This window comes from Sinohyriopsis cumingii, chromosome 19, assembly GCF_028554795.1.
Source record: "Sinohyriopsis cumingii isolate HCF-2022 chromosome 19, ASM2855479v2, whole genome shotgun sequence".
Classification (NCBI taxonomy): Eukaryota; Metazoa; Mollusca; class Bivalvia; order Unionida; family Unionidae; genus Sinohyriopsis; species Sinohyriopsis cumingii.
In genome coordinates, this window is record NC_142979.1 from 45,735,445 (window position 1) to 45,750,467 (window position 15,023).

At 33.9% G+C, this 15,023-nt stretch overlaps 1 protein-coding gene across 18 annotated transcripts in view; it reads left to right on the forward strand.

Annotated features, from left to right (window-relative positions):
• Positions 1 to 255: 255 nt before the first annotated feature.
• The window catches only part of LOC149775629 (uncharacterized), a 194,377-nt gene continuing 179,609 nt past the window's right edge, over positions 256 to 15,023 (forward strand). For 17 of the 18 annotated variants that reach the window (XR_016416615.1, XR_016416614.1, XM_089944322.1 and 14 more), the window contains exons 1-2: positions 257 to 373; positions 9,050 to 9,406. Coding sequence is in view for 16 of the 18 variants with exons in the window: in XM_089944322.1 (XP_089800448.1) it covers positions 9,156 to 9,406 (251 nt within the window). In the remaining 2 variants the exon portion in view is untranslated. Of the gene's footprint in view, positions 374 to 5,689; positions 5,798 to 9,049; positions 9,407 to 15,023 lie in introns of all 18 variants that reach the window. The other variant, XM_089944305.1, reaches the window with a different exon arrangement.

The following is a 15,023-nucleotide window of genomic DNA, read 5'->3' on the forward strand; positions in this document are numbered from 1 at the left end:
AAGACTAGTCATCTCCTTCCCCGGTTTTACTATAAGTCCATGCAGAGTCAAATTTTAGATTAAATCCAACGATTGAAAAAGAGTATGCATCATAAACAAAACAGTACATTATTCATTTATTTATTTATTTATCTTAAAGCGGCAATCATATTTCCTATTAAATAGCGATAATAACGTTGAACACTCAGCTCCTTGCTCTCAGTCCCGTTATATAACGTTATCTTTGAAGTGTGTCTAAACCAGTCTGAGACTTAATGAATATTCATCTATTTGCGGCGGAAATGGCAGACATTGTAGAACACAAAGATATAAACCAGAAACATCATGATAAATAGTGAAATACAAGTTTATGATGCATGCTTTTATCATTTAGGTAATATATTTTGAAATCTTAGCATACTAGCCGATTACGTTAGTTGTAACTCTAGGAATTTTTGCTAGACAACGTATGATCAATTGTTTATCCGGGAGAAGGCGAGACGCTAAATTTATAGAGACTTACTAATATGGCTTCGGTTTTGCTAAACATCTTAAATGTTTTTCCTCAAATTGAGATTTGTTAGCATTTTTATTGTTTCGTTTGAAATTAAGTAGACATTAAGGATTGAAATGCAGTAACTCTACCGATAATTGTCCTGAAATTCATCTCCGTTTTAAAACTTCGGGTTGAACGTGGTCCTCAAACTTCAGGACTCTGGTATTTTTCAGAATAAAATGATTCACAGGGGCACAGTTTTACAACTAAAGAGTTCTTTTCATCCATTTTCTATTTTACTCAAAAAATCCCAGAATGTACAATCTCGTTTTGAAGGGAAATACTTTAAATTTAGTCGAATTGAAGCCAGGGCATTATTTGAATCAGAAGTAGTCCATGTGATGCTACAAGTATTCTTTACAATAAAGGATCAATGGAAACTTTATGTGCCATTAAAATCTAATACAGATTGTTTTCGTGGATAATTCTGGTGCCGATGATTATTATTACGTTTGTTTTCTAGTCATGAAAAAAATTTGAATTTGAAGTTAATGAATAAATTAACCTAATTATAGGAAGTTATTTCATATGCTTAACAAGATAAGATAAAGATAAGAATTCTTTATTTCAGACTACATAGTCCACACATCCAATGAAACTGAGTTGATTTTTCCAGTTATAGAACCTATTTTGTCACAAAGAAACATCAATTTAGGAATGTATTGTTCCTGTCTGAATTCCCCACAGAGGACACTGTTACATGAATCCAATGTCATAAATATTATGCACAGGTCTATTTGATGAATCAAATTACTGAAATCGGTTTTACATAAAATATTTCTTTATATTAGTATAAATCTTTCTCATGATAATAAGTACAGCATGACCCCTCTATAACACGTTAGTTGGGAGCCATAGAACCCGGCCGTGTTATAGACTGATCCGTGTTATAAGCAACCAGGTCAGTTAGCTGAAATAAATGATGCATGTACCCAACAAAATTTCAGGGGGTGGGAGGTAATAAATGCGGGTGGTAAAATATGTGTTTCATCGGCACAGTTATGATCTTAAATCAATGCATATTAAATAAGAAATACACTTGTAGTGAAAACAGAAAAGGCATATATAATATTTTACTTTATTTAGAGAATCACGAATTGGTACATATACATGTATACTGTTTATTAACTTTATATATACATGTCTAATGTATAGCACGAATGGAGTATCAGCACCATGTACTCGCTCGCGAATCTCATCACATATTTTGAATCCACAATACAAGTGATTCCATTGAAAATATGCTCACACAGAGATTTAAAATATTCAATAATTTTGTCACAGGTCATATAGGTCTGAATTCATTGGAAAAGCAGCACAATAACGTAACGAATGATGAATCACATTTCATTTTCAGTACGTCCCAAGTTGGTAAAAGTTCGTTTGCATTTTAAGCCGCTGTTGGTAGTGTTCATACGCATAAACTCTTTCCCTGCAAAAAAGAAACTTTCACGGCACAGTTAGTGTGTTCCAGTCACATTGGAAGATGCAAAAATCCATTTGATTCCATTACTTTTATTTAAGTTTGGTATTGACTTCCTTTGAAGGAAGGTTCTTTGCTTTTATTGAAGATTCTAGTTGCTTTCTTTGATAAAGGGTGCATGCGTTATTTAAGTCACTGCCTAAGGACAGCTTTGGAGAACCAAAGAAATGTCCATTTCATATTGTGGTGGCAACATCAGATGTATTGCATGATTGAGACTGATTTTTGTTTCCATTTGCTAAGTACGTTTTTATAACAATTGGTGCTTCAGATGTAATCTGTTTTCTTTGAAATATCAGCAAACTATTTTATCTGGGTACATTTTTAAAAAGGAATTGGTCATCGTTTAGTCTGTTCTAGTTACTGTTCCTCCCTGCCTAATGAACAGACCAAAAAGAAAGATTTTTTAACATTTTATACATTTTTGGTAGTGGAGTGATGCTGCCTTCCACACATGCAGCAGAAATTTAACAAAGGGTTAACGGAATATAGAGAAGAAGGTGTTCAGGTCTGGTGACAGGGATTATTACAGAAAATGTGAGCGTTCTGAAGGATCTAAATCTGAGTGAAAAGAAGTGGAATTTTTCTTACCATCCACATACAAATGTCAGTCTGTAAATAAATTAAAGATAGATTATGAAATAATACCTCGTCCGTTGATCTCCGTTACCAGAAATGTCAACAACAAAGAAAAGCATATATCTCACAACATACAGTACTCATGCTAGATGTCAAGATAAGCTAATTATGCTATAACAATGCACTGTTTAAATTGTCAGTGTGGGCAAAGAATTTGTTTATGTAACAATAAATTTCAGTGTATTTTATATCATATTTGCAGCTTCCTTTCATGGGGCCTCTGAATTTCTTCACTCCAAACCACTGGTTGTATATACAAGTTTAAACAGCCAACAATGTCGCAAGAAAAAAAAGAAAATCGCCAGATGGTATATTTGCCACCAATAAGTAAAACAATCCAAGTTTGCGATATTGGTTAAGACCTACGCAATCCCAGAATAAACTTTTTACACGTTATTTTTTGTACTTGTAAAGGAGCCATGCCACAATTATCTTTATTATTCTTGCACAATCTCTTCCCTAAAATGATAATAAACTTTTTTCGTTTTTTTTTTCTTCGTACTTTTAAGAAAGAATTTTTTTCATGTACAAGAAAAATACATGTATATGAAATTTTGGGAGCCACACCACGACCATGTTATATGCAGACATGATATTTTTCCGTTTTAAAGCAGAATTCTGCTTTTCTCCTGACTTGAATCTGATTTTTCGTGATATAGTCCATTTTATTTTTATGTCCGATCCGAGTTTTTTCCGTTTTTTTAAGCGGTCTGTTCGGTCCCATTCTTCAACGACCCTTGTAACGTATTCGCTCCATATATTAGTTAGCTTATGACTCTCGTAAAGAGTATTCTGATTGGTCAAAAGTCTAAATTCATCCAGTGAATCTTCGTGTAAATAAACTGATGGCAATAGAAAGAAGCAGCGTGCTTACAAAAAATGGCGTCCCGAGTTGTTGAGAGAGACCATGACACGAGAAATTTAGATAAAGGTTTAAAAAAATGTATGGAAATGGGCAAAAAGTCGATGGAAATTTAGTTGGTTATTTTATAAGAAAACTGAATGCGTGAGGACTGTCATTTTGTGACCTCAGCAGTAAAGATATAAATTATGGAAGTCGTGGTTGGAAGAGTCTGGAACAGATGTAGCCCTCTGTCAGAATATGTGCACTGCATGTTGCCAATACAAGCTGGAGCTTGAAAGGATAAAGGCTGTCATTGAGAAGGAAAAGAAACAATTGCAAATTGAGCCAACAAAATCATTGGTGACAAAAAGGAAGGCTAAAGAAATCTTTGATAAAGCTGCAAAAAGAGCTCGACTGGCATATCAACCAGTTTTATCCAGTGGACAAAAAGACAAGTGAATACATGGGATTATTTGTATATAGGTGGTGAACTTGGGTGTTTATTTTACAGATTTGTTATGAAAAGAGAGAAGTGTAATATGTTGGCAGCAAAAAATGCCTAATTATTGACTTAATTACGATGTGAACACTGACATGCACATGAAATAACTTGAGCACCAATATAATTGGAGAATAAATTCATGTGACAATAAATATTGTGAAATTATTCAAGTTGAAAATTTTGGGTAATGTCCCTCGAAACCCTGTTGGGAGGGGACCCCCAAACCACCTTTTCAGATTTTCAGCTTTTTTTTATGGAACACCAAAATCATGTCTGTATATCCGAATTCATGTTGTAACGGAGTGTGCTTTTAGCAAGGTCACGCTGTACTTAAATTAAAAAAAAACATGAAAGTGGATTAATTTCAAAAATAGGTTCTATTACTGGAGAAATCAACTCAATTTCATTCAAATCGCAAAATATACTTTACATTTAATGACAGATCTGTATCCAAGACATAATTTGGTAGGGAAGAATGATTTGTTATGTATCCAGCTTGGTTGCCATGCAAATTTTTTAACACTTAAAGTGATTAATAAATTTTACATTTAAAATAAAATTGTGGAGCCAGTAATCTTTTATTTGATAAAAAGTAATGATATTTTTAGCCAGTAATTAAATATAATCCTAAATGTTTGAATCACATCCACTTTTATATACTCTCCTACATATTGTAAGAGACACCATATGGGGTGGGGGGGACAACCTTTTTGTCCTGGGATGCAACTGATGTTTCAGTTGGGAAGGTCCTTGACCTTTCAAAAGAGGGCTGTTTATACTACTTTTATATGCCCACATAGAGCAGTGTTCTCCACAGTCTTCATTTACCAAACTTAGTGGATGGCATAAAGAGATTATGTTACACCAGTATATGCTGGTTTTTACTGGTAAAATTGTCCCTGAACCAGATAAAAATGAGACTATCCATATTCCTGAACTGACAAACTGTAAAATGTGTTTCAGATCTAGAAAGTTAACCATCTCAACATCAAGGTCTGTCAGAAGCTGATCTGTTCTTTTAATGATATTGTAGGTCCATATCCTCCACTGATTTTGATCAGTGATTGATAACGGCAACTCGGCAGCAGAAGAGTTGGATTGACTAATTGATGGAGCAGGGTGGTGTAATGGAATATACAATATAATCCTGCCTTCCTAGTCTGTTAAATAGACTTCTTTCATTTATGACTGGAGTTATCACAGTAATCAAATTAATGAAACATAGTATTGGATTGCTGCTGTCGCTTATCATGTGAGGAAGCCTATAAGCTAGTACTCTTCTTCCAGAGTTGTTGTGACTAATTGCTGGCATTCAGAATCATTACAGTTTAAAGCACCCATATTTCAGCTTCATGGATGTTAATCCAAGCTTTTATTTGTTTTTGTTCAATACAAACTAGTAACCATATGTTTATTTGCCATGAAACCTGCTTTTTTTTGGATTTTGTCACTTTTTATTTATGGGTGACCGTAAGTCATGTGGTCTTGCAAGCCATGCTGAAGTTGAAATGCTTTCACTTGAACCAAGCCACTAAAATTAAACATTTTATGCAGAGCATGTCAAGACCTTGAATATTTAACTCTGGACCAAAGTTGTTAACTGTGTGGATTAAGTTATGTAGTCTGAGTTTCCTCTGATCCTTCCCATACCATTTTAGATATTTTGATGTTTATGTTGGGATATAGGTTCAGAGCCAGATGTCAGTGATGTCTTTTTGTTGGTAACATTGAGAAGTGCTTTCTGCCTGATGAATCTGGTTTTCTCCAAGTTGCTGCAACTGCGACAGATTTCTGGTCAGTGTTCTCAGAATAAATATACATGTATTGAGAATGAAGTATGCTTTAGTTCTTTTTGCAAATATATGATTTTTATTTAATTTATAATTTTTTTGTACATTAACGTTAGAAAAGGGGCTTATTGTTAATATTACAACCTCTAATGTCATGGATATGTAGGCTGCGAGCAGATGTCGACTACCGGGTAATATTTCATCAACGTAACAGTTTCATCTTGACTGTCACATGCCAACCATTATGTGTTTGGCATAATCATTACGCTCTTTTCACTGAATTACATCTTGCACTCGCCTGTATATGGATTTTCCTTTTCTGGTAAAATATAAAGCAATAAAAATTGTGCTTGTAATTTATACTATCATCTCCACAATTCCACTCATCATAATAATTTGAGAAAAAGAAAGACTGCTACAGGGTTCATATGGTCTTTGAAGGTCTTTGATAGTTTGGGAAAAATCAGGTTGCATTTTCAAGGCTTTGAAAGTTTGGAAAAATCAAGCAGATTACCCTGAGGTCTTCAGAGTCTTTGAAAATTGAAATAAACCCAAAAATTTTAATTTCTTTCCATAATCACAAATATTCCAAGGTTGTTAGATTTGGATGTAGTTGAATTTTCCTGGTTTCTTTCTTTTGATTATAGTTTGAATTTCATCATGAAACAATATTGCAGTATTTTGCATTCGATGTTTTCTCTTATAATATAACTTTTATACAAAATGTTAGTGATAATAGGTCTTGGAAATCTGTTTGTGGTCTTTGAAAATTTGAAAAAAATCTTTGAATTTATCATTTAGAATTCTGTATGAACCCTGTGCTGTGTAAGAATAGTGTAAGAACTAATTTTTCCATCATAGAGCTACTTGTACTTTCCTATTTTTCTATTTATAGCAACTGTATATGATCCATTTCCAAGAAAACACAGATTTTGTTAATTTGAAACTTTGCATTGCAGATTCATGATAATCAAAATTAGTTAGCAGACCAGTCTTTACTTTTATAGAATATGGTATCAGATATTAAGCAAAACTGGCTTTTATGGGTTGACTTGTGGATGAAAATTCTTTGAGCAGATGAGTCATTTTAAACTTCAAAATATGCCAGGTCAGTAAAAGGACAAATCAACACCGCTTTACAAATTTGTAAAGAAGAATATGAGAGTGATGCAATACAGCAATCAAATTGAGAACGGATGTTGTGTACTCACCGTTCATTTGGCAGAGGTTGGACATGTACAATAAATTAGTTAAAATGAGTGTTGAATATTTAAAAAATGTCAGTATATCTTACCGTTTTATTCTGGTTCTAATCCACATGGATTTTGCCCATTTTTGCCAAGTATTTTGTCCTGCAGATACAAGTTAGTAATAATTAGTAATAAAATAAATGTACATTTTTTATACAGTGTGCTGTAATTATGGCATTTAGTACATTAGCTGTGATGTCGAAGCCTTTATAAGTAGGGGTACTAATGTTAGTACTAGTAATAGATTACACTTTTTATGCTCAGATTATGCTTTTTTGCCACTTTTATTAGCAAAATTTTTGCGTATACCTCTTTCGGGGTTGGCATGTATGCTCTCTGTGGATTAAGGGCATATTATAATCACAATTGCTGAGATAAAATCTTTATATTGATTTCATGCATGTTTGGCTCAATGTAAGGTCATTAAGCTGTCAATGCGAATTCCAACTTTTGTCACTAAATGGCAAAATATCTAAAATGGGGAAGGGTCAGATGAGAATGACTAGGGATTACACAACTGTCAGTTTTGATTTATGACTGTCTGGTATCAGTGTAGCTCCTGTAAAGGTCAGAAATGCATGTTTCATTTTCTGCCGACTGTGCAAAGGATAAACCATGCATTTTTTATATTTGCTGATTTGTACCAGTAAAATTCAGTCTTGTACCGACTTTTTCAGTCCTTATTGGGACAAAATACGGTAGTTGCTCAACCCTAGTGGAATCTTCACGCTTACACCTGCAGGAAGAAAGAAGTCTGTTAGTTTTGGGATACAAAAATCAAGGTCACTAGGACTAAAAGAAGAATAGTTTCACCATAAAAACTTGAGTTCTCCACTAGCACCAACAGTTTTCAAACTTTGTGGCTGGCTTGCGTTTGGGATAGGAAGAACTCTATTGATTTTGGGGTCAAATAGTCAGAGACCTAGGATATGCGTCTGAAGATAGCATTTTTTCTGCACAGTAACATTGGTTTTACGTTTGCATGCCTGGACCAAAATTTGTGGATAACTTGAAGTAGGGAAGAAGCCTATCTCTTTGGCATCTGCTGGTTTAAAGTGAACATCAATGACTTTGTGCTCAAAGAAAATAAAATTTGTGACAGAGGTATAAGACTTTAAAAAAAATATTTGCCCTGATTGAAATTTCATTTGCTCATGAGGTTGATATTATTTGTTTCCATTATTTTTTACAGGTGTTGAAATCGCTGGTTTTAAATTAAAAAAAGAAATTATAATAATGCTTAAAAGCAGCTCTTTTCTGTAATTATTGGCATCTCAGAAAATGTCCTTTAGGAGAAAAAAGTATGTAAGCTTGTTTAAAAAAAAATATTGATTTAATTTGATTTCATTAGAAGTAATTTTCTCCATGTTCTGATATGAAAACCATTACTCAGTACTAAAAAAGTTTATTAATCCGTCAATGTACTTTTAACTGTTTGGATCAGCAGAGTTGATGTTCATAAGCATTTAAAGCATATCTTGCTTTAAAAACAATTTCTTGACTATCAGCTCTGATTCATATCAAATCAAAAGGATACTGTTGACTATGATCCCCCCATTGTTCCACTGATGGTAATACCTGAAACAATTATTGGAAATGGCCTTAAAAGGAAGTCGCCACAGTAATTCCTCAGATTATGTTTCAGATGTTAATATACATTTTGTAGTGATGTGAGTGTAACTAACATTTTATACATTATTTAGAGCAGAATCTTAACAACATTAAATAGGACTATACATAGCAGTATCTCTGGAGTTATGTACTTCCATCTGATATTGCATATATTAGTATCACTTCAACCTTCCACGTCACTGGTGTACTCGGTACTCATTTTTCTGCACAGGGATTTTATGTTATTTTCTAGACTTTCTGGCAATCACAATGTGGTCATTTTTAACATACCAACAAAATTTTGAACAAGAAATTCTTTCAAAGACAGCAGTTTTAGAAGAATGAAAACAAAATTGGTGGATCTAATTTTTACAACTTTGATCTTTGTTTTCCAGGTATGACAGTCCAAAATCTCATTTCCAGGTAGACGTTGTCAGATATGTGAACAAGGGATCATCCAGATTTTAATCAAGAGTCAGAGTGAAGATATTTTAAGACAACATGGGGTCAGCAGATATAGGTGGCAAAATCTTCTTGACCACTAATGTCCTACTGAAGTATGAAAAAGTTAGGATTAGTGTGAAAAAGGACGATAATGATTTGATGGAACACTTTTTCAAGCTGCATTCCAAATGGTCACAGAATGCTATAACAGTTAAGGAGGAGGTGGCAATGCAGTATCGATCTCTGGAGAAGGCGATGAAGATGGATTCAACTGCCTTAATGGAGCACTTCCTTTCTTTGTTTATTGGGTTTGTAAACATTTACTTTATTTCATTTAGCTAATTCAGAAAGGTCTGTATGATCAGTGTGACTGCCATTGATGGAGCATACAAAAATATGTCCATTTTGCATTCTGTTATGTTTTAATTCTTTATGTGATGCCTTGAGTTTTATTCCCCACACCTTTTAAAACTAAAGAAACAGGTCATCCTTTAATTTCCAGAAAAAAGCTCTTGGAAGAGGATCATCAGATGGAATTAAGTTAATTACTATAAAATAAAGACAACCATGCTGCTTCTTTGATGTAAGACATGTGGGTTAAAATTCACTGGTCGGTTGCTTTGGAGGCCACCAAGAGAAGTCCGCTGTCAGTTATACAATATTTATATGTCTGTTGCACAAGTGTGAAATCACTACTGCTTGTAAACTAGTTTGAGCATTAACTTTACACACACATTCATCCGATGGTGTAATTGATCTTGAACAAAAATGGTACTCCTCACACATCCAATATGGCCACCACAATGGTTATCGTGGAAATATTATTGTTATTTCTCATGAATGGTGTGAATTTTTCACTAAGAGACTTGTTATGATATTTACTTGGTTTTATATGAAAGTGGTATAAATCTTATTTCCAATATGGAAGATACATTGGCCACCTTTAAAATCTTTTTCTCACTGCTCCAGAACGGAAAGTCATATCAACATAGGTTTTCACCAGACAATATCTTGTGATATCAGTTTGGTCCTAAATTTAAATGTTGCCATTTCAGTATGTATTATGGTCACCACAGCAGTGATTTTAAAAATCTTTTTATTGCTAATCCAGCAGAACGGATGTTCATATCAGCAGTGGATATTCATGGACAGACTTCTTATACTGTCTTGTTTGCTGGATCATTTAACTTTCAGTCTTTTAAATTTCTGAAGCTTTGCAGACCTGCCAACCCATAGGAGTTTGCCATAAGTCTTTTCAGAAATGACTCGTAAGGTACAGACTTAAAGAATAAAAGCACAAATTACAGAAATACAAATGTTTGCATAAAGATCTGGATACTGGCTTGTCTGTGTTTCATTTTGATCTGGATTTCACATTAGATTCAGTGGAGTTGGTCAGGGAACCAGACTAACTTTATAGGAATACCTCAGATGCTTTAAACTGCATGTATTTTGTAATGTAAAACCTCTGCAGGATCAAGCTGTTGCTTATTTGTCTTAAAAATAGCTTCCATCAAGCAGTGCATTTTTTGAATGATACGGACAATAAACCTCTTAAAAAACTTGTAATAGTTGGTACAGAACAAAAAAAGGGAATATGCAGATTCTTGGTGTAAAATAGCAATATGGACAACAATGCATTTATGGCAGGAAAGATGATTACCATAATTACGACAAATCTCGCATGACTTCTGTGCACATTTTCTAGTAGCAGTAAATGATATTTTTGTTACACCTTTCTGAAAACTGGTAATACTTTTCGAAAATAATCAGCTGCCTTACTGAGAAAATATGTTTTGGCATGTCTGGCCTAAAGACTGTACATGTTACAGGGTTCTTACGGTCTTTGAAGGTCTTTGACAGTTTGGGAAAAACGAGGTAGCATTTTCAAAGCCTTGAAAGTTTGGGAAAATCGAGCAGATTACCAGGGATGGTTCTGGTTTTTAAAAAGTTGTTGCCAAAAAAAATTGCCAACCTCAATATTTTGTCACCAGTTTTTTAAAAAAATTGCCAGATCAAGTAGTGAATATTTTTCCAAGTCTATTAATGTAAAAGGCAGTGAAAATTGAAAAAGATGGGATAGTTATTACTTCATTGACAACAAGCAATACAGCCATAATATTACAAAATAAATCATTACATGACTATTTTACACTACTTCCATGGTCTTTGCATCCTGCATTACCGTTAGTGCATAGGTACGACTGTTGTCAACTGAAATAAATGCATTATCAAATGTAAAATATCTACTTTCCTGACATCTACAGTCTCTCTCTTTTTTCTAAAGAAACATAAGGTATTAAGCAAATCTATATTATGTACATTATTTTCCAAATAATAGTTTTGTAAGAACTTTAGTTAATGACATTTTAATACTAAAACTCTATGATCATACTCTGCAATGTAAGATAAGTGACATATAATGCGACCGTCGATTTCATGCATTCAGGAATTAAATGCTCCCCCCTTTAATGGCTAGCTTCACAAAGTACATTTCTGTCAACTAGAGTGCATACATTTTTTTGGCCGTGCTTTACGTGCTTTGCTTGTAGTGAATTGCTTCCTAAATCCCAAGAATGATCACTGAATGCTGTAGATTTTTTCTCGACAAGCAAACTAGGATCGCCATTCCCACCAATAAAACTTACACAAGTCAACACCTGGCATTAATGTACCGTATATATAAGCATTAATTACCATCATTAAATTAAAAGAAGGAATGAAGAAACATACCACATAGCATATGCGCCCCAAAAAACCTAATTCGGAATAAATATGTTATTTAGTAAGCAGTGTTACATGCATATATGAGTTACCAGTATGGAAATAAGGTGGGATATAAGATGTGGGAAATAGTAATCACATGTATGGTAGCTTGAGACCACATTTGAACTGTTAACATAATTCACACCCATTTTAGGCATTGTTAGTTATAACAAAAAAGGGCATTGTGTATTTGTCAATCAATTGCTAGTGCTTTCACACTGTAGAACTGGTGGTTTCTTCGAAGTATGTCGAAGAGGCTTGAGTCTAACCAATAACTATTGTGCAATTCAGGCACAGCTGACCAGAATATGAAGTGGGGGCACGTTGGTTTTGGGGAATAACACACTCCACAGGGAGAAAATGCGTGTCTTTTGAGAATTTCACGTGTATATGACCTGAAAAATCGGTGAATATTTAGTGAAAACGATGCTTAAATATGCCATAAAAACTTCCATATGGTAGGTCCCAATCTGCGTGTTTTCGGATTCAGTCTCCCAACTTGGTTTTTGAAAAGATTTATTTTTGGCATGACACACTAGAATAATAACTGATCGGTATTAACTAAATTTATTCAACGACGATTTGAATTCTTAGGAAATCTTTCTGTACGTTTGAAACTTCAACACAGAAGGGGCATTTTTCGTTGGAACGTATTTGGATTTCTTGGAACTAATTTAATTGAAAGGACTTTTAGGAAATAGGAATTCATTCACCATGCTGTAAGTTAATTTAATTATTTCACTCCTGTATTTTGGGGAATACATTATTTTCAATTATGCAAAACTTGTTTGTTTTGCATTTCTTGTTGCATAGTTTAAGTCCCTGGAGCCGTAACACAGGATTGATGGCAAAAGTGAAAGAGCAATGAGCAAAATTAACATATATTACTTACCCCATCTGGATTCCTGTTTGGTGACACACTCCTTCTTCAAAACATCACAACCGGCTGTATAATGAATTGACGACTTTTGCCATGATACGTATATCACAGAACATCTGCTTTAACTTTTTATCATATCTCAGCCACGGATGCCCAAGTTTCCAGTTGTTGAGAAATTTTTGGGAACTTTTGACCCGTTCATCATGATGTGGTGTTGCACTTGAAGCATTACTACCATCACTACATGTACATGATGTTGGAGTGTCCGGTATAACATCAGCTTCATTGACTGTGTTGTCTGATGAATTTGCACTAAATCAAAATGCTATTAATTTTGTTAACTTTTTGGATGAGATGATTGAGATGATGAACACCCATGATAAAGTTGAACCTTTGACAGTATATAATTTCTGATTGAGATTTTTTCCATTTGCTTTATATTTATACACAGCAGTCAGTACTTCAGAGGTAATCAGTTTTCTCTGAAGTTTCAGCAAAACTATTTCATTGGCATTTTAAAAAAAAACAAACAGAAGGATAAGCTCTCGTTCAATTAATTGTAGCTGCGTCTGTTTGTGTCTTCTGATGTCAGTCAATTGTAGGTATAGTCGGGTAGCATGACTGAGTGTAGCATACTGTACTCAGGCCAGATGTCAACATAAGCGGATTATGATGTAACATTGCACTGTAAAGATGGGTTTGTCAATACGAACAAAGGATTTGTTTATATAACAGATAGATTCCAGTGCATTGAGTATCCAAGTTTGTGGCTTCCTTTCATGTTCCCTTTGAATGTCTCCAGTCCAATTCCATGATAGTATGTACAAATTAAACAGCCAAAAAGGTTGTCACCAAACAAATTGCCAGATGTTATATTTTGTCACCAATAAAAAAAATTGCCAGATGTTCTAGTTTGTCACCAATAAGGAAAAATAATCGCATTTTACAATACTGGTGAAGCCGATGATGATCCCTGGTTTACCCTGAGGTCTTTAAGCAGTGCTGATGTCTGTTAAAAGAACAGTTTTTTTGTATTAAATCTGATGCATAAGTTACATATTTCTGAAATAACAATGAATGTTAACCTATCTTCCAGATCATTATAAAGCAATTTTAGGAAATTATAATTTGAATTCCATCATTAAACGATATTGTAGTACTTTACATTCATTGTTTTTTCATATAACATTACTTGTTTACAAAATGTTAGCGAAAATATGTATTGGAAATCTATGTTTGTGGTCTTTTAAAGTGTGTGAAAAGTCTTTGAATTTATCATTCAGAATTCTGTGTGAACCCTGTGTTAGTTATGACCAGATTCGACTATAGAACCAAATGAAAAGAAAAAGAAAATAAGAAAAGCACCCTAATAACAAGGTTGATCAGGCTGGATTGGGGCTGAATGACTTAACACACAGAACCTTGAACAGAACAGGGTACCTAACAAAGATTGAAAAATCACATGACAACACATTTATCACTTCCTTTATGAAGAAGGCATTTTGTCTACTTGACAAAAGTTTCGTCTGCATAGTTAAATCACATACAATTAGCAATAACTGAATAAATCAAACATTAACATGTCATCAAGTAAATGGAGACATATTATTTTAGAAGAAAGTCGGTTATTCTACTTGACAACATCGGGTTAGGTGCGATGGGGGGAATTGCCGAACAATTTTATGTAGAAAAGACTCAAATAAAATAATTTTATGTTGAAAAGACTCAAATAAACAACGTCATAACTGATAAGGAGGCTATGCAGTATCAGTGGGAAAATGGAGCAAATAGAAGAAGAATTATGTATGTACAAAGATTGAAATGTTTTTGAATGGTTTTGCAATGTGCATTACAACAATACCCACTCGCATATCATGCTTACGTCAAGAATAAGAATATTAATGTATATTCAGGTGAAATACATCTATTATTATAACAAGAAGAACCTTTTAATACGTAATGTTACTTTTAAACGAAGATATTAAATGAAGTTATTAAATGCTTTGAAGTATGTAGCTTTCTTACTACATGTACATACATATACTTCTCACAAAATATTAAGTCCTCCTTCTGGAAAGGCCACCCGTCTTAAAAGGCAACTTTCCCAGTGCGGAAGGGGTGGCTGTATAAGAGGGAGAAAACTACTACATGTATTATCATCAGTCGGTCATAAATGTGGTCCAAAAGATAATTTTGTTTGTTTCGAATCTATTTTAAATTTTTTGTGTGCCTTGGATGCCATCTTCAATTAAATGCTGACTGTATATTGGAACAACTCA